This window comes from Ornithodoros turicata, chromosome 7 (genome assembly GCF_037126465.1).
Source record: "Ornithodoros turicata isolate Travis chromosome 7, ASM3712646v1, whole genome shotgun sequence".
In the NCBI taxonomy this organism is placed as follows: domain Eukaryota; kingdom Metazoa; phylum Arthropoda; class Arachnida; order Ixodida; family Argasidae; genus Ornithodoros; species Ornithodoros turicata.
Genome location: NC_088207.1, coordinates 12,405,459 through 12,429,845, shown reverse-complemented (window position 1 = coordinate 12,429,845; position 24,387 = coordinate 12,405,459). Strand labels below are relative to the sequence as shown.

The window sequence follows — 24,387 nt, the reverse complement described above, 5'->3', positions numbered from 1 at the left end:
AATCCACTTCGTGCGCAGCGCCCCCTTCCCCGTCCACATCCAGCGCGTCGGCTGACAGCCTCGGTCGGCGCACTCTCCCTTTCTAGTACACTCTACCGACGTCGCTGCACTAGGTTTATGTGTCTTTGGCTTAGCATGGACTCTTGGCTTGGCCGCTTGGCTTCTTTGGTTTCGTTCTCTGTGCATCGTACATTAGCAAACAGCTGTCGTGCCATTGGTAAGCCGGAAACAAAGCATGTGAACATTTCTTTGGCATGACGTCGTTTGGAAAGCGCACTTCATTGTGCTGACCTTGCCTTTTATGAGCTGAAGCGATATGATACGTGATATACCACGGCGAAGTTGTCGAGAATGCGACGGTGGTACGCTGTTAGAACAGTTCATCGGAGCATTCAAGTGTTACCTATTATAAGTTGCCAAAGGACCAAGCAGGGAGAAGCTCTTGGCTGACAGCGACAGCGGTGCCTGCAATGTTCCACTCCAAGGATTTTGTCCACGAATGTTATCATAGGTTACGCTCGACCCCAGAGGCAATTTGGAGTCTCTGCACGAAATCGTCTGAAGTGAGATGCCCGATACACAAAATTTTGAACGTGCTGCGGAGGATCAAGGCAAAAAGCGAGAGCAAAAGGTAAGTCGAGGTTCAAGTTCATGTTTATAGAGAAATATAGCTCCTCAAGCGGAACAGACAAAAAAATAGGAAGCTTGATGAATCGACTGTGCAGCTGTTCTACTGCCCTTCCTGGTAGCCTTGGTAGCCTGGTAGACAACTGGTAGCCTTTCGTGGACAGACGCGACGGGAGGGGAGCGGGGGAAGGGAGACGTCCTCTCCGGGGACGACCTCGGTCGGGAGCGTCCTCCAGCCTTTTGGCGGCGCGATCGGGGCTGGCCGGTCCTTTGACAGGAGGGTCGCGGAATGGTATCTGCCAAGAGGAGAAAAAGGGAATACGGTGAGAAGTTATCTCCACATCGTTAAAGCTCGAAAGGGCTCTCCCCTAAAAAAGCTTTGTGGAAAACTGCGAAACAGGGTTCACACTAATATCTCATAAATCGTGGTGACTGTGTCCTAGCGACAGAGGTAGTGGGTACTGCGTGCGCCTCCTGCGGGGACGCAAGTTGTAGCGACTGGAAGCTGGTCCGGTAGCGGGATCCTGGTCCAGGTCTTGAGGAGGCGGAAGGTCAGATTCTCCGCTCTCGGAGTCTCGGAGGTGGTAAGCTTTCAGGCCCGAGATGTGCACTGGCCCAATGTCTTCGTCCGTTGTCACAGCGACAAAGTCTGCAAGTGAGGCTGGAGGTACACACACTTATCTCGAAGGGGCCATCCCACCTATCTGGCAGCGAAGCTGCAAAGCCTCGTGACGCATCGCTGTGCGGGTGAGTCCGTCGAAGGACAAGGTCACCAACGCTGTAGGTGAGGTTTCGACGTCCACGGTGGTACTGTCGAGCCTGGTCTAACCTTGAGACGTCCAGATTCTCCCGAGCCGTCCCAGCTGCATCGCCCATTCGGCTCCGGAGGTCCTCAACAAACCTTGAATAAGGAGGCTGTTTACTGCCAATCCGGAGGCCCAGAGCATTCTCCATAAGTAAATGTGCCTCTCGTCCCAAGTTCAGGAACGCTGGGGTGAAGCCTGTAGACACTGATATACCGATCGAAAAGCAAGGCACCAAGGACGGCTGGGCCGCGTGCTCCCCGTCGCCGAACGGACAACCCGGTTCCGAAAAACGTTGGGCGCCAATTGTGGGAACCAAGGTTCTCCAACCAACCACTGTCGGGGCGTCGCTACGTCCGCTCAGCAACGAGGGAAAACGCAGCACAGAAAAATGAGCAAACAAAGAAGGTTTATTAGCAACATTAAGTCAACAGCACCACTTCTGAAGCCGCCTACCTTAAGAAGCCCGTCACTCCGTGCTCCGGCGCCCCCACTCGTTAGCACGTGCCCCACGTGTACGGATGATGCGCGTGAAGCTTGAGTGGTGATAACATGTCACCCGCAAGATTCACAACAGAAAGAAGAGGGTTGATAGCATCTAAATTTTAATGAGACGAAACTTCCATGAAGAAGGTTGCACTTCTTCAGGTCTAACATCAAGTTACAAAATTCCAGAATATATAAGACATGTTGTAAGGTTGGGAGGGAGGGTTGGCACAAACATGGAAATAAAAACGCAAACATATGTAATAAAATAAAAAAGGGTACGATTCCATCGGTTTCAAACAGGCAAAGAATGAGTTAACAAGACACTGTAGCACTGTTTCCTTGAATGTCGCCCGCGAATGCCTTTTGTGCCAAATACTGACCTCACCACTGTGGTCATTCATGCATTATGCTACAGTGTCTTGTCAGTTCATCGCTTGTCTCTTTGAAACTAATGGAATCATACCCAATCATGGAATTTTTATTTTATTATGTATGTTTGTATTTTTATTTTTATGTTTGTACCAACCCTCGCTCTCTACCTTACACCATGTCTTATGTATTCTGGAATTCTGTAACTTGGTGTTAGACCTGAAGAAGTGCAGCCTTCTGCACGAAAGTCTCGTCTCTTTAAAATTTGGATGCTCTCAAACGTCTTTCTGTCGTGCAAAATCATTATAAAGTAAACATGGCTACCATTTCTTATCATTAAATTCTTCTCTCTTTTTTTTTTCGCAGTAGTGTGCAACTCTGAGGACACATGCAAGAAAGGGAGCCTCTTTGGGATGACGAACCCTCATCATCTCATGAGGTGCCAGTGGCTGACGAGTGGTTCATGTCCTCAGGCACATGGAAGCTTCAACAAATAATTCATAAAAAAGCCAGTGAGTGCTAGCACCAGGAGTTGAACATGGACCCCCCTGCTGCCAGTCAGGAGGGATGTTACAGTCAGGGATGTTACATTTCAGGCACTCATTGACTTTTCATGAATCACTTGTTAACTTTGTCCTAAGGTGGAGCTCACCACAGTTCATTTGCCTGAAAATTAAAAAAATGGCTAGGAAGCAAGCGAGCTGGTGAAGATGATGCGTAGTGTAAAACCCCGAGACTAGGGAACACGAAGGGGCAGACACAACACGAAGTCTTGTTGTCTGTTGTGTATATATTTCTCGTATGTGAAGTAAAATTTTCAGCTGTGTTTGAGACTTCTTGTTTGTGTCTGTCCCTTCGTGTTCCCTAGTCTCGGGGTTTTACATTATGCATCATTTGCCTGTCTGTTAATGTTGCGACTTGTGTTGTGTTTTTCTGTTTGTGAGTTCCAGGCTCAGAACAGTTACTTTGGATCAGGTTAGGTACACTTTATTTACACATGACAAACAGGAAGCGGAGTTTCTCAGCACAACTTTGCAGTGGCTTTCCTGCACTACTGCTGCGGTAATTAAGTGTGAACGGAAAGCCGCAAATTATATTCACCGTAGTTTTATTCTGTGCTATGCAATGCTGTTCAAGTTCTGTCAAAGAAGCGTGCAATGCCACGCAATGTAGTAATATAGTTCAGTACTTGCTTGAAGTGGGAGGCATGGCAGCGCATAAAGACAGGATGGAAACTGTCATGGTATGACAAGTATTTACGTATTGTCCACTTAACTACTTATTTTATTTCTTACCCTTCACCAGCATATCGTGTCAAGTCATGTTGTATTAAATTGGAACATGTAGGGTAAAGTTGTAGATGTTGAAGACAGTTGAACTGTTTTGTTAATAGCAGTCAGAATAATCGCCTAAATTGTACCATAATTCGTTAACTGAATCCCCAAACCTTTGAGAAATGATCCACAAATTATTATGGTGCTAGACCAGATATTTATTTCATACGAGCCAAAAATGACAGGCTACATATTTTCAGCAACTTCCCCCAGCGTGAGTTGAGGACGTAAAAAATTAACGCCTGGTTTAAATTTTCCCCTTTGTTTGGGCCAGCCGAACGTTCAGCCACGAGTAATGCACATTGAAACACAGGGCAGTTTCTCAGCATCTTAACGGTGAGGTCATAATTTATTAGCCGAGGAGCAGAAGTGAGCAAATTGGAAGTCAATGCTCGCGAAAGTTACAGATGGGACAAAAAAAAAAGGCCCCTCTTACCTCAACCACATGTGCAAAACAGCGTCTGGCGTCTTTCTAAAAACCCACGTGCAGAGCGTCAACACGTTACTTCAAAGCCCAGAGAACGACTGTGCCCATCCTGGTGTCACAGACGTGAAAAAATTATTGCTAAGAAAATGCCACGCGAATAATCCAAACTGTCCACAGCGTGTCCCCGTCTTCAAGTAGCCCCACTTTACCCTATATTTTAGTAGCCAAAGCAACTGTTCCACAGTGAGAACGTAGCCCGTGCAAGTGTTCGTCTTTCCCACTCTGCCCCTTGGTTTTCCTAAAAGCGATAAAACCCCGGCGCAGGGGACACAGAGAGACAAAACAGACGAAGCACTGAACAACTTTAATGGCAGAGACAAAGCCTAACTACACCAACTGCACACACCCGACCCCTAGTGGCAGCCAGGGCCATCATGCTGTAATCACAAAGTCATCACAAAATTGGTTTTTATCGCCTTTTTAATCTTGGTTTTCCTCCCTCATGCTACACATGTTAGAGATAGGTTCTAGAATCGGTAGCTCCAGCCAAATAAGAATTGCTTTTCAGGGGATCATCATGCTGGCATGTGAAACATATGGTTAAAGTTATTTGGTGGACTGAAATTGCACAGATTCACACGAAAACTACTACTACCACGAAGTAAGAGTGGTTTCGTATCCAGCTTTCTTGTGTTACTGACATTATCACACAAGATGTAGTAGTCACGACGATCCTTTATATGAGGGGGTATGTACAGTGCAATCAACAGATACTATTTATAAATCTTCGTTTCCTGCAGTGTTGAAATAGGGTAGTTTGTAGGTTGGGTGTCTGAGAACCATAGTGAAACACAGGCAGCCAAGGACAGGTTTTTGCTGCCCTCGGGAAACTTGGCAGTACATTGTAGGGACTCTGGATGCTCCCCAAATTTCCAGAACACAGAGATCAAAGCTGTGTTTTTACAACAAGTGGTTAGAGAAATCCAAGACAGATGCATGTCTAAGCAGCCCGTGGTTGGGCTTTCTTCTGTTCGAGATGCGTTATCTCAAAGGAGACCCACGGGCACACTCAGGGTGGTACTACGGCTGCCTGTGAAATAGAATGTGAAATAGAAATGAAATAGAAATCTTTTTTTTTTCCTTGACTGTGATTCTATTGGTTAAATTGTCATTTATTTAGCAACGTGTGTTTGTGTGTGTATATTCCAGAGGCCATTAATAAATCTATCAGTTGAGAGCTAGCAGCTGTCTCATGCTGTCCTTGGCTGCTTGTGTTTCACTACGGACATGTTTTCTATTGCAAAAAGAAAAAAAACACACAAAAATAGCGACTTGGGAGAGCTGCTCCCATTTATACTGGATTATTGGATACCGACTCTGTGGGTGATATGGGCCATACGGGTACCCATATGGCCGCTGTAAATTGTGTACGCGTATGACCCATAAGCTCTGTATCCAATGAACCCGTATATTTCGATATAGGATTTTTCAATAGGGCGACAGCCACACTACCTCAGTTGGTGATGACGTTACGGAACATACAGCAGCTACTTATAATAAACTGACTTTATATATGCAGCTTACGGCTCATATGCTCCGATCCCAATCCCCCAAAACACACAGTCATCCCAGGGATATCCTAGGAGCACCATGCATGGACGGGAGTGACATCCCCAGGAGGGTTAATCTGATCCTCAAGTTATCCTCAACATGCCATTTTGGCACTATATAGCAACCCTTCGGTATCCTCAGAGCAGCCACAGATGCTACGTGAGAACAACTTTAGAACAGTGCTAGAGCACTTCTAGGATGAAGCACTCTTGTACATTAATATCCCTTTTTCAGTGTGCACACTTATAAAATAGCCCTTAACTAGTCAGAGTTGACGCATTGAACCCAAATCAATGTTTTTGTTTATTTCACAGAAAAAAGTTGCATACTCATTCCATACATCTTAGTTAACCGCCGCAATATAGTCTGGCGGTTCATTTCTAGTGCATTCCATAACGGACAATTAGCGTAGCGGTTGAAAAAGAAAGAGAGAAATATAAAAGACACAGGAAAAAAAAAAGACCGAGAAACTCACTCCGAAAGGTACTGGAATTCCCTTCCGAAGCGAAAACAGATCCTATTTAATGCGCGACTCTCCGTAAATTCGATGTCCTCCCCGTCTGCGGGTGAGCGCTGTCCATGGTACTTTCGATTACGCAAGAAAAACACTCAGTGGGAGGAACTGATTGAAGCATCAGCTCTACACCACTGCAAAGGCTATATGTTTCTTGCTCCTTTTGGTTTGAGACATCCACGTAGGACTTTTTAAAGTAAAAAGCAGTGCGACGGATTCGCGCGTTCTTGTCCTTTCCACGAGAAACACTCCATGCATGACAGAGAGTCATCCTTTTCGGAGGCAGAGAATTTTACGCAGTGTCACACGTGGTGCAACTGTTTATTCCTCGTCTTTGTCTTAGCCATCTCGCGAGCCTATACAGAGCGCTCGTCGTCGTTAACACCATTACATCTCCCCTTTCTCAAGTCAGTTTAAAAAAAAACCCAGTCAACATTACACAAAAGATATTTTGTCCCAAAGCTCAAAACCCAAACTCTTCATTGACTCTTCTTGAAATGTCCTTGCATGATACGGAGCCACAGATTACTCTTCTAGGGGGTATCTCCGAGGGCTTCGACGTTGTCTGGTGCTTCGACGAACTGGTACTGACTCCGTGGCTGTACCCGACCGTGGTTCGTTCTCGGGAGTGGAAGCAAGTTGCTGCTGCTGACATTGCGATGATCTAAGATGCTCCCGAGTACGACGAAGCTCAGCACCGTCGCTTGTCCTTATGATGTAGGACCTTGGTGCCCCGGCGGACCCCACAACTGTTGCTGGTGCCCAAGTCTTGACTTTGCTCTTGTAGGCTGTCACTGGACTATCCGGCAGCAGTTGAGGCAGCTGTCTAGTTCCTCTGTTGTAGTAGACCTGCTGACGTTGGCGGAGATGCTGAAGCCGTGATACCACATCCTTTGGCGGTACAAGGCTGGGTTGCAGACATGCTGAATGTACCGGAAGAAGTGTCCGGGTGTTCCTTCCCATCAAGCGTTGTGCTGGTGATTTTAACACCTTGTCCCGCGGAGTATTTCTCCACTCGAGCAGAGCAGTCTTGAATTCTGTGCTCTCATAGGCGTACTTGCTTAGTAGTTTCTTCGCTTCCCTCACTGCTCATTCAGCCATGCCGTTAGACCTCGGGTAATGAGGGCTAGAAGTAATGTGCGTGACTCCGAGGAACCTCATGCCTTCTCGGAACTCATGGCTGCCGAAAGGTGGGTCATTATCGCTCAGAAACCTTACTGGAATTCCATACGTGGTGAACACGTCTGTGCATATGGCTACCACCTCTTTCGCTGTAGATCGCTTTAGTGGTTTGACTTCGTAGTAGAAAGAGTAGTAGTCCACAAGGAACAAGAACTCTCTTCCACCCTGGCTGAAAAGGTCAGCGCCGATAACCTGCCATGGCAACTTAGGGAGTTCATGGCTTATCATAGGAAGTCTCTCGTTCCGTGGTGGATGCTTCTCACATAGAGCGCAGTTTCTTGCTAGTTGTTCAATCTCAGACGTGATCCCGGGCCAGAACATGACGTCCCGCGCTCTCTCCTTCATCTTTTCTTCTCCACAGCGTGAAGCATGCAACAGCTTTAGTGTGATTTGCCGCATTGCCTTTGGGATAATTAGTCTGTTGGAACGAAACAGCAGACCATCCTGCGCGTTAATTTCTTCCTGGTAGGTCCAGTACTGACGCACCTCGTTGTCAACTTCGTTTTTATTGTTAGGCCATGCTGTTTCGGTGTATTTTCGGAGCTTCTGCAGCTGGCTATCACGTTGTGTCGCTCGCGATATTTCCGCTATTTTTTCGTCGGAAACATCGAGGTATTGAAGTACGTTTACATAGAAGTGCTCCTCTTCTCTCAGGCATTCCTGCTTCGGAAAGCGTGATAAAGCATCTGCAATGAACATTTCCTTTCCAGTTTTGTATACAACGTTAATCGGGTATTTTTGAAGTGCGAGCCTCATTCTTTGTAGACGAAGTGGACATCCGTGGAGAGGCTTCTTGAAAATGGCTTCCAACGGCTTGTGGTCGGACTCGACCTTTACGCTGGGTTGTCCGAAGATGTACTCGTGGAACTTCTCGCAGCCGTGTACAATGGCAACCACCTCCTTTTCAATTTGTGCGTATCTTTGTTGAGTCTCCGTAAGAGAACGGGAGGAATACGCAACGGGATGCCCTTCTTGTGTTAAGACAGCTCCAACTCCATCCTGGCTAGCGTCGACTGAGAGCGTCACAGGCTTGTCTGCTTGAAGGTACGCTAAAACCGGTGCCTTCGTTAACGCTTCGCGTAGCTCTTTGAAGATGTCTTTGTGTGTGGTTGACCATTCCCAAATTGTATCTGTTTTGAGCAGTTCACGTAGCGGTGCCGACACTTGTGATGCATTGGGGATGAATCTTGACACGAAGTTGATCATGCCCAGGAAGGTACGAAGTTCCTTGACATTTGTTGGCTCAGTAACGGCGAGAATATCCTCGACTCGCCTTGGATCCACAGCAAGTCCTTCTGAAGTGATCATTTGTCCCAAGTACCGTACTTGCTGTTGTAGGAAACATTTCCTGATGTTTAGTTTGAGGTTTACATCCCTGCATCGCTCCAGCAGCCTCATAAGGCGTTGATCATGCTGAGCCTTGGTGACTCCCCAGACAAGGATGTCGTCCATTACGACATCGACACCGTCGAGATCCTGTAGGACCCTGTGCATAGCTCGCTGGAAGACTTCAGGAGCTGTTGAAATCCCAAACGGCATCCTTAGGAAACGGTATCGCCCAAACGGTGTGCTCATAGTACAGATGTATGAGGAGTCCTTGTCGAGCTGAATTTGCCAAAAGCCAGACGATGCGTCAAGTGTCGAAAAGTACTTTGCCTTTCCCAGACGCGGCGCGATATCATCGAGTGTCGCCATGGGGTAGTGTTCCCGAAAGAGCGCCTTGTTGAGATCTGCAGGATCAAGACAGATCCTGACCTTATCTTTCTTGACCACGACCACCATGTTGCTCGCCCAGTCGGTAGGTTCCGTCACCTTGGCGATTACTCCGTCGGCTTCCATGTGGTCGAGTTCGCGCTTGACTTTGTCTTTCAGTGCAACGGCAATCCGCCTTGCTGGTTTTACAACTCCTTTTGCATGGGGTGTTAACTTCATGTGATACTGTACCCCTTTTAGCTTTCCAAGGCCTTCAAAGACGTCACGATAAGGTTGTGCTGGTCCGTACAAGTGATGTTCGTCGCTTGTTTTTGTAGCAACTGCCGAATGCACTGTGCGCTGGATCAGACCTAGTTCTTCCGACGCTTTCCCACTCAGGGAAGAACAGCACCTTTCTGCTTTGGCCGTTACATGATGCTTGCAGAGGAATCCTGCCTGCGGCCTTTTGCTTGAAGCCAAAGAAGGTGTTCAAAGTAACGTTGCATTTTGAAGTCTTCTTGTTAGTGACTTTTCTCAACTGCCCGGCTGAGATTACGGAACAATTGGCACCAGTGTCTACTCTGCAGTTTAGCTTCACGTCCTCGATCGTAACCACAGCAGACCAGAGATCGCTCGATGCGACGTTATTTACGGACAGCATTTGCAAGAAGTAAGTGTCTTCTTCAGGTTCCACTTCAAGGACTTGTTTTGCCTTCGGCTTCCTTCTATATTTCTTTCGTTGTCCTTTGCTTCTGCACACACTGGCGAAGTGGTTAAGTTTACCGCAACTCTTGCATTCTTTACCTTGCGCCGGACATGCATCTTTATCGTGCGTATATCCACACTTCGAACAAGTTCTCGTTGGCTTCGTGACCGCGTGAGCGTCCTTCACTTCATCTTTTTCCTTCTGGATATCGTCAAACTGCTGCTTGCTGAGCTCTCTCATCCGACATGTTTCTATAACCTTCTCACATGACGGATTTTCCGAGATCAGCCTTTGCTGAAGTTTCTTGTCGCGAACTCCAAGGATTATGCGGCTACGCAGCATGCGTTTTTCCAAGGTCCCGAACTCGCAGTTAGCAGCGGGTATCCAAAGCTCTGTCAGCCACTCGTCAAATCGCTCCCCTTCTTTCTGGTTTCGCGATCCGAACAGAAATTCCTGGTATGTTAAATTGAGCGTCGGTTTGCAGTGCTCTTCCAGTTTCTGGATAAGCTTGTCGGCGTCGTCACGGTCCGCTTCGGTTTCAAACTGTAGCGTATTGCATATCTTCCTGCCTTCTTCACCCAGTGTAACCAAGAAGGTCGCGGCCTGAACTTCCTTGGGCTGCGCCTTTAGATTTGTCGCTGTAGAGAAGAGTCTAAACTCGCCTTTCCACAACTTCCAAGCTTTCCAAAGATCGCCGGTAACATGGAGTGGCTTGGGTGGAGGCAGGATACTTGTCATCGTTGCTGCTACCAACGTTGAAGTCATCGGCGTAGTAGTCGTTTCCATTGCGAACTTCTGCCAGCTAGGGCTAATCCTTTCGCTTCGAACGCTGGCCACGTCATCGACGTAACACCGCTGCCACCATGTCACACGTGGTGCAACTGTTTATTCCTCGTCTTTGTCTTAGCCATCTCGCGAGCCTATACAGAGCGCTCGTCGTCGTTAACACCATTACACGCAGGACCACACTTTATTTCGGGAAAACGTCAATGGAGTCCAAGGATCGGCCCAAAAAACAAAACAAATGTGTTAGGGTGTCTGAGCAGGTAAACTAGACAAAGTAATATTTCCCGTCTTGTTAGCTACCCACAGGGACGGGCACAGGACGTACCTGAATACCTGAATGACTCTTCACGGACAGTCCGCAAGTGTCATCCTCAGGACGTCCTAGGGCAACACCTCGAAGGACGAGGACACGATGACACTAGAGTCACTAAATAAGCTTATTTAGTTTAGCTTATTTAGTGACTCTAGATGACACTGGGGACATCCTGAGGACCGCGTGAGTTCTTGGGGAATTTGAGGCGCACAGTCCATCATCTATAACATTCTTTTTAGTGTCCCAGATACCGATACCTGCGTACATCGATAAGCGATGAGCAAGAGAACAATATTGAGACGGGGTTACTAATGTAAGTGCCATCGTTATGACCACAACCTTTTATAATTTTGTCGCCATTTTTATTATGTGGTGTTGCCAACGTGTCTGCATTTTACATAACTGAAATATGCAAATATATTAATGGGTGTAGAGAAAGCTAACAGAAATAGACAGGTAAGTATTTTGTATTGTAATGTATTTTCAACGGAGGCAGCAGCCGTGACGAGCTTGAAGACGTCCACGTACACCGTGCGACAGAGCTTTCAACTGACCGTCTATAGAATTTCGTTACACAATAGAAGTTTCAAAATGCTAGTCATGGGTCGTCCTGGTATCGTTCACGATGTGTTTCTCCGTGGGATGCTTGTCCATGACCGACAGGAATACCACCCACACAGCGAATGTGACAAGGGCCCCGACAAGCAACGCAATGCCGATGTTCATTCCGCCCTTGTTACGTCGGTTGAGGTACTTCTCAGAAGGCTCAGGAACCGACACCAGAACACCTGGTAACGAAATTGTAATCGTGGTTAAGACGGTGAGAACGTGAGGATAAAAGCAAGAATGACGACTGCGATATTTGTCCTTACTTTAAATGCAGCAGGGTGCATAAGTCAAAAGTGCAAAACTATATCTGATATGATATAACGGTGAGTCCTTCAAGTCAGAATTATGCCAATGGTCGTACCTGGCGCTGCAGCAGACTTTGCCGGAGGTCCTCGCTCAATAACTTCCCGATTAGTCAAGGTAGAAGGGTCTCGTATGTCTGGCCCTTGAGCCTCCACAATGGGGCTGTCAACGATAACTGCAGCAGGAACAACTCTACCCGGTAATGGAGGTGCAGAGCTCGTTGGACTTCGAGGATGAGTGCCCAGGCTGGAGACTTCCAAGCTAGCTGGCGAGGAGATGTTTTCGGTCGAACTCGCTCCTTTACTTCCTTCTTCCTTGTGCTTCTTTCTGTGCTTCTTCCGTTGCCTTTGCGCCGACAGTGTTGCATCCGAACCGGATGGAGGACGCCCTTGAGTTGCAGCATTGGCGTCAGCCTGATCCTTTTGATCACTCATGGCAGTATACTGATTCTCTTTCAAAATATGCGGCAGCAATTGGAACAGACGACGAATACTGAGCCGATACGCGTGAACCTGCACGCGAAGCGTGATTGCTACATCTTCGTCTTCCGCTAGTTTAACAAGATGTTGCAGAGCTCGGTGAGTTACTGAAGAGCTGTAATTATTTTAAGTCACACTTAAATGACCCCGAAAGTATTAAACATGCAGGAAAAGTTACTAAAACGGAAATGTAATTCAGTCACCCCCCTGCTCGTCGAAGGTAGTTCAGTTATTTTAGAGTTGCTTCAGGCCAGCTGCGTTTCCAGTGGCCACACACTAGAAACTTTCCCAAAAGGTAATGAAACGTAGTTTTTCATAGAAGTAGTTCATAATCAACATGATTTATGTGATCAATGCATGTTATGTGTCGAAAACTGAATACCTAAAGGTAACGCAGAATAGAAAGCATATCAAACACGGATGCTAAATTAGTTATTTTACGGAACCAGATGTGTTACTCAAGCTTAGGGTTGTTACATACAGGCCTTCAAAATTTCCGTCTGCTCGAGTATATTGTATTGTACATTGATGCTAAAATACGTGTAAACCATAGCAGCTACACTAAAAATGAAAAACTGTAACGGATTAAAAAGGCCACGTAGGTAGTTTCAAAAGAAAGATACTGCACACAGAAATGTAACTCGTGTAAAACAGGTCAGAAACAACAACCCCCTGAGTACAGGTTAGCGACAAAATCTAATTAAATTACACATACATTACACATTTCTGAAACTATTTCGATTTCCGACAATAATTAACTACTGTAAAAGGAATTAGTAGTTGTAACTTCAATAGTTTTCAAATTATTTTACAGCTCTGGCATGTCACCAAGCATATGATGGCATAGAGAAAGGTTCGACTCAATTCTGGTTAGGACTTTCTCGCATGACATTTTCTGTCTGTGCCAGTATGTCACCAAAGCAGATATATACAATGCTAAAATTAAAGATGAAACACTAACCACGGAGGTACGGGGAGTAAGAAAAGGGGTCATTTATTTTACACCTAAGGGATTTAGTTAAGGAGGCTGTCCCCGTTATAACGGAGGCTCCGCCTTCGTCAGGACTAAGTCAACAAATGTTTCTTGGAGCATTTATACAGAGTCAAAAATGACTTTGCATTCTGAGTTCACGACACATGGCGGTCACTACACTTGTCAGTGGGATATGTTCACGGAAGTTGTTTGTGCTGTTCGTGGTGGGGCCATCGTCCTTAGGGTCCCATCAGTGATTTATCCAGAACCCCCTACACCCCCAAAATCTGCAGGTGAGATTGCGCAATATTACGTCAAAAGCAGTGCTGTGTATGCCAAAGGGAGTCTGGTCATTAATGGGCCCTGCCTATACCTGAGGCTCCACCCACTTTTTGAGGTATCTAGCCAATCACAGGTCGAAATACAGTTGTCTATTATTACATCCATTCAGTACCTATACCTCACCGCTATTTATTGGGTGCCAGCATTTTGGAGAAACTCGACTGATTCGGATTGAAACGGATATCACTGGTGACAGACCGAAAACGACGGATTTTGCGCCCACTTTTATAAACGCCATCTGCACGGAGAGAGGCATGTTGGGAAGGCTCAGAATTGCAGAAATGGTTGCTGCCAGAAGTGATTAGCCAGGATAGCGGTACAACCACTTCTTCGTAGCGGACGACTGCCGGTATTAAGTTTTAAATCACGTAATGTAAGTAGATGGAATCGAAAATAAGCAAAGATGTATGTATAAATAAAATGCAATTATATAATGCAAAATCCTACTCATAAGGGTTGTCGTTCTTCCTAGTTTCTTGGTATCATGGTCTTAACTAGGCCTAACGTTAGCGGCGAAACATCTCATTTTCACGTAAATAATGATGGCGGAGCGGAAATTGAAGCTGATTTTGCAGATGCGTACATGAGGACATCTACTCACAGTAAGAAATTAAAGTAGTTTGTGAAAAAAATTTGCCACGAAATCTTCGCTTCGCCGTTCCAAGCACCATCCTCCATCTTGGAGAAAATTTGGGTGTCATGGCACTTCCCATGGAAAACGGTAACCAATGAAATGCGCCTAAGTTTGATTGACAGGACGAGCCTCTTTTTTCATTAAGCTCCTCCTAATGGCCAGACTCCCTTCGGCATACACGGCACTGGTCAAAAGCAGTGCCGTGTATGTCAAAGGGAGTCTGGCCATTAGGAGGAGCCTAAAAAAGAGGTATACGGGGTGCCGTGTGATGAGCTTTCATCGCACGTTAAAGAACCCTCAGGTGGGCAAAAGCAATCCACAGACCGACCGCTGTGGCGTCGCTCATGATCTCAGTTGTCTCGCGACGTAAACACCCAATTATTATTATTAAAAAAGAGGCTCGACCTGTCAATCAAACTTAGGCGCATTTAATACAGTACAGTATTTAATACAGTACAGCACATTTAATACAGTAATGACAGTGTCATTACTCGTGCTGGCACATGGAGTGGTACTTTCAGTTCGCTAAATCATGTAATGTGTTTTTTTCTGAGTTGCAACGTCCGTGGCAGTAATATAACTGTCATCGCTTTGATAAAAGTCGGCTTTGCCGGCTCGTGGTATAGCGTGCACGAGGGTCACTCTACATGGCTTTAGCGCACGCGATGCGAATAACTTTTCTTTCCACTGATATAAGACAAATCTATATGTCGTCTGGGTTCTCAGTTGGCCTGATAGGGCAATACAAACACTATTTTTGGCATTGTGTTGGTAGGTACGTTCCTATTTTGGTACAAAATTTGCTTCCTGCTATTACGTAGAAGCGATTCCTTCAGTTCACAATACCAACAGAATTCTCAGCTGGTGTGAGCAATTGCTCAGTTTTATCACCTGTCCTGTAACAGGTCGAAGAGGCAGCAACAAATTGACAGTTTTTTTTTTTTCCGAAAGTTTCGCGCGGCGTTGCAACCTTGGGAAGTGCCGTCAGCGCAAGTACTTGTCCTGCAGAAGAGCACAGCAACGTCGTTGACAGCATAGGGACGGATAATGACAGTGACTCGAAAGGAAGCTCCCGGTGTTCTTCTGTGAAGCGCTTTCCCTTTATAGAAATTACCAAAGAAGGGTACTGGTGTGGCATCTGCAAAAAGGCCTATGATGAGGGGGCACTGGCCATTGCTCCGAAAACGGGTAGGGTATGGGTCATTAGACCTGTTGATAAATCAAATGCCGATAGGCTTGCAGAAAAAGCAGCAAAACACCAAGAGTCCACGCAACACAGGTACGCTGAGTCACTTTCGACCAGAACGCACATCGGAGAAATGCTAAGCAAGATGGCACGAGACGCTGAAGATTCCACACAGACCATGCGAATGAATATGGCACGTTCAGCCTACTTTCTTTTCAAGCAAGAGGTGCCACACACTACAAACTGGAGACCATTTCTGAATACGCTTTCTCTGACTAACACAAGCGTGGCAGAGTGGTACAGAAACAGACCAGCGAACAGTCATTATCTGTCTGCTAGAAATACAACCGATTGGCTTGAAGCTTGCGCAGCCACCGTGAAAGAAGATATCCTCCGGCAGATAGCAGCCTCAACAGATAGGTTCAAGAAATTTAGCTACATGGCAGATGAATGCACAGACGTGACTGGTCACCAAATAATAAGTCATTGCGTGCGTTATCTTGACTCTCTAGGGAAGCCTAGGGATGCGTTCCTGGACGTCAATGTGATATCCGACACCAGTGCCGTGGCTGTCACGGATAACATTCTGAATGAGTTAAATACTTGCAACATTGACGCGAAAATGATGACTGCTTGCGCATTTGATGGTGCATCAAATTTTTCTGGACGGCATAAAGGTGTGCAGGCCCTCCTTAAGGGGAAAGTGAACACCTCTGTGAGACACATTGCAGGGCTCATTTACTGCAGCTTGCATTAGTCAGAGCTTCTGATTCATCCAAAGATGTCAAGAGGACGATCAGCCTAGTTTTGTTGCTGTATTCCTGCTTTAGCAGAAGCCCAAAGCGACTTGATGTCTTGGAGAGCATAGAGAATGCCTTGGATTTGAAGCTGAAACTCGTTCAACCAGGTAGGACACGGTGACTTTCTCATGAACGGTCATTGTCAGTAATTTTGAAGTTACTGAAGCCTTTGCTACTGGCATTAGAGCATATTTATCAGCAAGGCGCAGACATGAGCAGCGAAGCGGGCGGCTTGTTGTTGGAGCTCCGGTCCGAGAAAACCATTGTGATCCTTGCACTGGTTAGCCGCCTCCTGAAACCTCTCTGCGCATTGAACAACGCAATCCAAGCTACAGCTACTACTGCTGTAGACCTCTGCCCTGCTATTCAAGCGACTATAGCTAGTGTCCGAAGCATTGGTGTAGGCAGCATTTTTGAAAACGTGAACGAAGTGGTCCAGCCTATTCGCGATTGTGGGATAATGATCCAAACAATGTGTGCGGAAGAAAAGAATTAAGCGCTTGGCGTCACAGTTAAAACACTACAAAGGAATGATCGCGGATAACTTGGAGAAACGCCTCGCAAGGTCTACTGAGGTTATTCGGTATTTTTACGACTGCCTTGCACAAAAGCGTGTTAGTGTAGACTGGAAACGAGTTTTCCCAGCAAGTGGCATGCGCTGGAACGAGGAGACAGAAGAAGAGCTTCACGCCGAGTGGACCATTTTCAGCAGAATAGAGGAAGATTTGACGTCAACCGACTTTTTGTCGACACTCGCTGTGGCACCACACCTTGGGGCTATGTTTCCGAAGATGAAACTGATAGCGATCTGCCTTTTGTTGTTGCCAATCACAACAGCATCCGTGGGAAGTTCGTTTTCCACTTTGAATCGTGTTCTCTGCGCAGAAAGCAGCAGTCTGTTTCCCGACCACATCAACGGCTTGCTCCTTATATCTATCGAAGGACCAGCAATACCGGATGTTCGAGACGCCACGGACGATGAACGTGAAGCGTTCGAAAGCTTTATTGGACGTGTTGTTGCGTATTACAGCAAAAAGCCAAGAAGACTATAAAAAGAAAACGTGAAGATTGCATTCTGCGTGCTAGGTACTCATTGAGCTTCGTGAGACAAGGTGCTAGTCTTTCAAGTGCAAGTTTGTCTTTGTCGGTCGTGTGATTATGCACCGTAGTATTGAAATGTTGTAACGTAATACATGTATAAATAAAACGGAAAAGCTGTCCAGAGATGTCACCGTTGTGCCACGATTCTTTCCGTGTCTAAGAAAAATTCCTTAAGTGGAACCTTCACCAAGCCTAACCCCCCCCCTTGAAAGCTCGCCCCCCCCCCCCCAGCAGTCACTTTCTGGGGAAATCACTGGTCGCCAGTGATATCAGTTTCAATCCGAATCAATCGAGTTCCTTCAAAATGGTGGCACCCAGCAAATAAGGGTGAGGTATAAGTACTGGATGGACGTAATAATAGACAACTGTATTTCGACCTGTGATTGGCTAGATACCTCTAAAAGTGGGTGGAGTCTCAGGTATAGGCAGGTCCCATAATGGCCAGGCTCCCTTTCGCATGCATGGCACTGGTCAAAAGCATGTAAAGACACCCCCTTGCGGAGCCCAGCACCCCCCCCCCCCCCCCCGAAGACGAAATTCTGGGTAAACAACTGTATCCCATGGGGCCTCCGAAGGTAGATATCCATCTGAAAAGAAAAAAGAGAAGAAGCCGTATCTTGTCTTTGTCATTAAACTAGTTACCATTGACAACATATTTGACTAACGTCAACTTCGCCCTGATCCCTCAAGGTTTCCAGAAATTACTATGAGGATAACATTCTTCCGGGCTGCATAGCAGATTTTGTCAATGCGGAAAACAATACCTGGCTATTCTTACCTCCTTGTAATACGCAAACACAACCCACACAACAACACAAAGGTGGCAAAAATGTAGAAGTCACTGCTCCAAGTTGTATTATCAATCTAATCAAATGTCTTTATTTATAGTCGCACAGTATGGATATTTTTGAAATACTTTCGGACCGTTAGCATGAAAAAACTGATTACATAAAACAGAGGAACTGTCGCGAAAAATGGACTACACCGACTGCAAAAAAAATCTCCTAGATGACTGCATTATAAGTATATCCTTCCGCGCTTTCCTTCATATGTGACGGAACCTAACGGCTTCCTAACTAAAGTTAAGTTTATTAACAATGAATCTCCTTACCTTAGTAGCGCTATCCTGCTAACTATGCATGTCACGTGATTATACAGGTTTGTCATTAATCGACACGTCGGTGCGTAACATAGCATATTTATTATTTATTTATTTATTTATTATTCCAAAACCCAAGGGACCACTAAGGGTCATTACATGGGTAAACGATAAAGAAAAAAACTAACAACAGCCTTTGCACACTATTAGTTCAAAAGGAGAACAAACAAGAATTATAACAATAATAACAATAGTAATTCAATGCAATAACGATGGCACAGCAGACCTAGGGAAGGAGGTCTATGTGACAACAGAGTTATTAATGAAACAAATGGGAAAGTAAATGCCTGCGGAAGGTTAGGGGATCTGCGATGTCAACAATGTTCTGTGGGAGTGAGTTCCACTCGGTTTCGGCGAGTGGTATGAAAGAGTGTCTGAGGGACTCGGTGCGAGAGATAGTACGTGATACTTTCAGACTGTGATCGGTGCGATGAGAAATATACCGGGCCCGAATGATGTATAGCTGACTCAGGGATGTAGTGTAGAAGAATTTTTGGAATAAGCAGATTCGAAGGTACTTCCTCCTTAATGTCAAAGAGGGAAGACCTAGATTAAGTTTCATTAAGGACACACTTGATTGAATGCAATAGTCCGATAGGATGAAGCGGACGCACCGGTTCTGGACTGACTCAACAAGTGTTTCCAAATATGACTGATGGGGATCCCATATCGAGGCTGCATACTCCAAAACGAGGTCGAACCAGAGTATTATATGCAATTATTTTAACATTTGAGGGCGCTTGTCTTATGTTGCGTCGAAGGAAAGCAAGTGAGCAATTGGCCCTCTTACAGATGGCTAAGATATGGTCCTTCCATGAAAGGTTAGATGAAAAGTAAGGCCCAGGTCATGATGCGGAAGGGAAAAGAAAATGATTGGATATAAAGTAGGTAACAGTTACAGATTGAGCGGAACGGGTGAAAGGAACAAATACGCACTTCGGCAAGTTAGGCATATGTCTTACACACCGTAGTAAGTCAATTAGCGCTGCTTATGATCTGCTTTACGATATCGTTAACAGGTTCTTTTCTTTTTTTCATTCAGAAATCGACAGGTGTTTGTGGTCCTGCGATCCTCAAGCATTTAGCTCCTGCCACCTGAAAATTCCAGTTGTGCTAGGGTGAAGCGAATGGCTCAGCGTTTCATTACGTGCTATGTATGTGTATAATAATATCTATACTTTCTCCAAAGCGAATAGGTCCCTTAAAGGTTGTATAATATGATAGTCGCGCTTTCTGTTGTTCTGCAGTATTTATTGTGCAGTATTCTGTAGTAATCGTGTGGATTTACATCCATTCAGATGGTACTTCTTGTTTATATGTTTACTGTGTCAATAAATTTGTACATGTGCATTCCTTCGTCCTATGTATTTTCATATTCTGCTTCCCGATAATGTTAGCAGATGGCTTCGGTTATGGGTGCGCACAGAAGCATGCACCAACGGTTTGCAGGCACAAAGGTGATAGCGTCCGATGTATTCAAACTCTCCCTTAGAGATGTTTAGTGCGTCGCTCGCTATCAGTTTTGCGTACGTAAGCGACGGCGTTCGTGGTTCTGAGCACGCGCAAAACATAAAGAGGGCTCCTCGAGTTCCTGCAGGGAAATGAAGTACATACTATTACGGCGCGTTACCCACCTTCTATTCCGTCACTCAATGCTGACCACACCCCTGCATTCCCCTACTGACGCCAATGCTGACGATCCAGTCACGACAGTGAGCTTTAGTATGCGGTACGTTATCACCTTTGCATACATAAGGGATAGCGTAGACGGTTCTATGCACGCGCAAGAACAACAGAGCTTCGCACATTGCACAGAACACCACACTATATACCTGACGTATGTAAAGGCGACGGTGTACGACATACTCGAACTCACTAATAATGGTGCAATGATGCTACACGCAAGGTTTGTCTGAAAAGTGTGGCGGGTGGGACAGCCGACTCAGAACCAAAGTAAAAGTGGGTAAAAACGCTCGCGGCGAGGTTTCCGGGACAATAGTGAGTTTTAGTTTGTATTTTACTCTATCACCCTAGCGTACGTAAAGGATAGCGTTGGTGGTTCTGCACACGTGCATGACATTTAGAGCTTTGCGCATTGCGCAGAACCACCACGCTGTGGCTTATAGGTACCAAAAGGCGATATAGTACGACATACTAAGACTTACTAATAGTGAGGCTTAGTATATCGGACGCTTTCGCTTTGTGCATCATTCTACCTGAGTATTCTTTTCAACGTCGGAAAGGGGAAAAAAAGAGAGAAACACTGTCAAGGAGACCGCGATGAGGGAATCGCACACGTAACATGAAAAACGGTTAGGAGCAACTAAGATTTATTTGAACAAGAACTTTCGTGCAAGAGACTGCACTTCAGGCTACACTAAATGCTACACAAGTATACAGGGTGTCCCAGAAAACGTGTCATTGAATTATAATAAAAAAACCACCACCTAGAGTCATGCGGTCAATGGCATTTGTTCTTACTGGGTTTTTGCCACCTCCTCGTGTGAATGTCGTGTAACGTAAATTTACTTATGTAAATTTTTGCGAGCTTAAGTCGGAAATTTGCCTAGTACAGGTCACTATTTTACCCCACCAATGTGAAGAGCGTGTCCAATTTAGTCAAATTAATGATAATTGATATTCAGAAGCTATCCCATCGGAAAAAATAGCCGAACATCTTGCTCTACGGAGGTCGCACAGAATAGCGCACGATGAATTTTGCAGCGCAATCTTTGTCAGTCCGACGAAAGGAGGTTGGAAACCCAGCCCTCCCCGACATCGCAGACAGAGATAAAACAGGCACGGCTTATCACGTCCGACTTTCGCTGGGATAATGCTTTCCCTCTCCCAATTTTAGGAACCGTTACTTTTTCTACATCACTCTGTGGGCTGGCTTCGGAACCTCCTTTCGTCGCACTGCGAGCTATTGCGCCCAAAAAGTCATCGCGCGCTACGGTCCGGTGCTCCGATAAGCATGATATTCGGCTATTTTTTCCGATGGGATAGCTCGTGAGTATCACTGTGAATTATGATGAATTTGAGTGAATTCGGCACGCTCTTCATATTGGTGGGGTAAAAAAGTGACCTTTACTTTGCAAATTTCCGAGTTCAGTTCAAATATTTACATAATTAAACTTGGAGTACATGACATTCACATTAGGAGGTGGCAAAAACCTAATAAGAACAAATGCTGTTGACCGCATGATTCTAGGTGAATAGTTTTTTGTTATAATTCAATGACACGTTTTCTGGGACACCCTGTATATAACCGATACAATAAAACAGGTTTCCAGAATCAAGTAAACAGAAAACAAGTTTGTTTTCTGTTTACTTGGTTCTGGAAACCTGTTTTATTGTATCGGTTGTATCTGTTGCTGTTGCTCCTTGCATAGATCTACGAGACCCCGGCCTTAGCAGTTGTGCAACACGCCCTCAACTTACTTTCACGTGCGTTTTGTTCCCGTCTATTCGTGCGTTTCTTTAATAAAAATACACACTACTCTCAGAAAAAAAGGTGGAGGAGATACACCTTTCAGTAGGTAATAGTTATCGCATATATTGAGCCTAAAAGCTTGCAAAAGTTCTACCTACGAACGATAGTACCGCTTCTGATTCGGTGAGCGAGGGGGCGTACGGCTTTTTGTAGCAATTTCGATATATAATTGCTTTTACCACGCGTTTACAACCTTTATCAGGCGCAATGTTGACCTACACTCTTAAAAATGAACTTCACCGCGTACCACGCTCCTACACTGTTAAAACAGAACTTCAGCACATAGCACGCTCCTAGCCAACCATCATTCCGAATGATATCATTCTGTGCATTGATTTGTTGAAAATGAGAGGAGGCGCCTATCTGGGACAGATTATCTTGTCCGAGATAGGCACCTCCCTCCTGTTTTGAACAAATAATGACGCAGAATGATATCATTCGATATGATGGTTGGTTAGGAGCGTGCTATGTGGTGAAGTTCTGTTTTAACAGTGTAGCCTCACCTCGAATGATATTGTTATCTGCCCAGATTTGTTGAAAACGGGAGGCGTACGCCTTTTCTGCGACAATTATGAACAGCATAAGTTCACAGAAAAGGCGTACGCCTCCCGTTTACAACAAATCAGGGCAGATAACGATATCATTTGAGATGATGGTTGGCTAGGAACGTGCTATGCGGTGAAGTTCATTTTTAAGAGTGTAGGTGGTAACTATATAAGTTACCACATTTTCACCCTCTTTTTTCTTGTGAGTGTAGTGTGAATGATCGGCTAAAAGCCTATCATGATCATCACCATCATGAATAATCATAGCTGCAGAGCAAAAAGTCGTTGGACACATCTCTGTTGATCGGCATCTTAACATCGTATTTATTCTGCGCGATACGGAGCCATTGACCCCATAGCAACTATAGAATTGTAAACTATTAGGTATAACCGCAGCGCGGATAAACAAGAGCCTGATTATCAAAGTCATCGGCTGCTTCGTTGGTTCCCGGTGTTCAGGAGAATCCAAACACCTCAAGGACGCGTATGACGAAGTCTCCACCTGGGGCCAGGGGGTAGTTGTCGAAAGTGTCGCAATGTTCCGTGCGACCATTCGTCAAGTCACCGTCCACATAGAGCCCAAGCCCATTCCTGCAATGAAGTTTCATCAGATACGCACGTTCATTTTTGTGCATGCTAAGAAGGTATGTGAAAGTACTCCTTTTGGGGACTAAATGCATTGCCACAAAAAAATAGTCCCTTTCGGGAGTAAATGCATGTCACAGAGTGGATACTGCATTTCACGTTCTGTTGTAAGAGTCCCAGGTACGTACACAATTCATGTGCATGCATGAAAATACGTTGAATGAAGCCATCAATCGTGACATATCGAGTGATATAAAATCTTCCGAACATACATAGGGCACAATTTGCGAAGAAAGAAGCGTTAACTGTTTCTTCCTCTGCGTGTGTGAAATTTCTAAGTTGGCTGACTTATACAGCCTTATGGCATCAAATTGACCAGGAGCACATATTTACGTACACTGTTCAATTCGGAAGACCATTCGCGAAGTTCAGTGACAGTCTGCACTGGGGAGTAAACGTCGGTGTTAGGGGACGAAAACGGGGAGTAATTGCTGTCTAGGGGACTAAAAGTTGCAATTAGTCCCCATTTTACTCCTTTTTTTCTTAGAGTGTAGGAATATGTTTCACTTGCGTGGAATAAATGCGTAGCTAATTACACAAATTCTGATTGGAAATGTAGTTTTGTCTTGACGAAAGTCGCCCTCACATCCCTTTTTGAAGCGTCATAGACGTTGCAAACACTGCAAAAGAAGAAGAAAAAAGAAGAAGAAGACACTGCAAAAGAAGATGCACGGCGCTCTTTATGTTGACTCTATCTGCCGCTTGAATTAGAGAAGGCGAATTAGGCAGCGTCATTCTGTGGCATTGTGCCAGCAGTGTATCATCCGCTAAATACGACACAAAGTATCAGCTGCGGTTCCGTGATCCTGACAATAATGCAAAGTGAACGGGATTCAACCGTTGCGCCGTTTATAACTAAAACGTGAATAAAAAGGTGCCAATTTGGAGGTTCCTCTTTCCTTCCTCCAGATCCTCGCAAAACGTCACGGGTTCGTCACGCCAAGGGCATCGTAACAGACAATTGTCAAATGAAATATACTGCGGGAACAGCCCCTCCCCGCATTTCTTTGTCCCATTTCTTTGTCCAATCAACGCAGCACGAGGGAAGCTCAGGCTCGAATGCGACGCGTAGGGATACATCTCGCCGGGACGCATATCATAACGCATATTCTGTAGTAGCGGACGCTTTCGCTAGTGCTGCCATACAAGGTAGCAGGAACAGAATCAGTGTGATCACCTTGTTCAAACACACAGATTAGAGGGTTTCAGTATCTCGTGCGCTATCCACTTTTCGTGCATAACGGATAGCGTTGGTGGTTCTGCGC

The 24,387-nt window shown here is 45.5% G+C and overlaps 2 protein-coding genes across 2 annotated transcripts in view; both read right to left on the bottom strand.

Moving 5' to 3' along the window:
* Nucleotides 1-11,310: 11,310 nt before the first annotated feature.
* LOC135399546 (uncharacterized) lies at nt 11,311-12,326 on the bottom strand. The gene is made up of 2 exons (XM_064631287.1): nt 11,824-12,326; nt 11,311-11,641 (listed from the first exon to the last, which is right to left on the bottom strand). The coding sequence occupies exons 1-2, from the start codon at nt 12,197-12,199 to the stop codon at nt 11,448-11,450; spliced, it is 570 nt and encodes a 189-aa protein (XP_064487357.1). The 5' UTR covers nt 12,200-12,326; the 3' UTR covers nt 11,311-11,447.
* A 10,540-nt stretch (nt 12,327-22,866) lies between these two features.
* The window catches only part of LOC135400463 (GTPase-activating protein skywalker-like), a 32,770-nt gene continuing 31,249 nt past the window's right edge, over nt 22,867-24,387 (bottom strand). Inside the window, exon 13 of the mRNA XM_064632296.1 lies at nt 22,867-23,068. Within this exon, the coding sequence (XP_064488366.1) occupies nt 22,933-23,068 (136 nt within the window). The 3' untranslated portion in view covers nt 22,867-22,932. The remainder of the gene's footprint in view (nt 23,069-24,387) is intronic.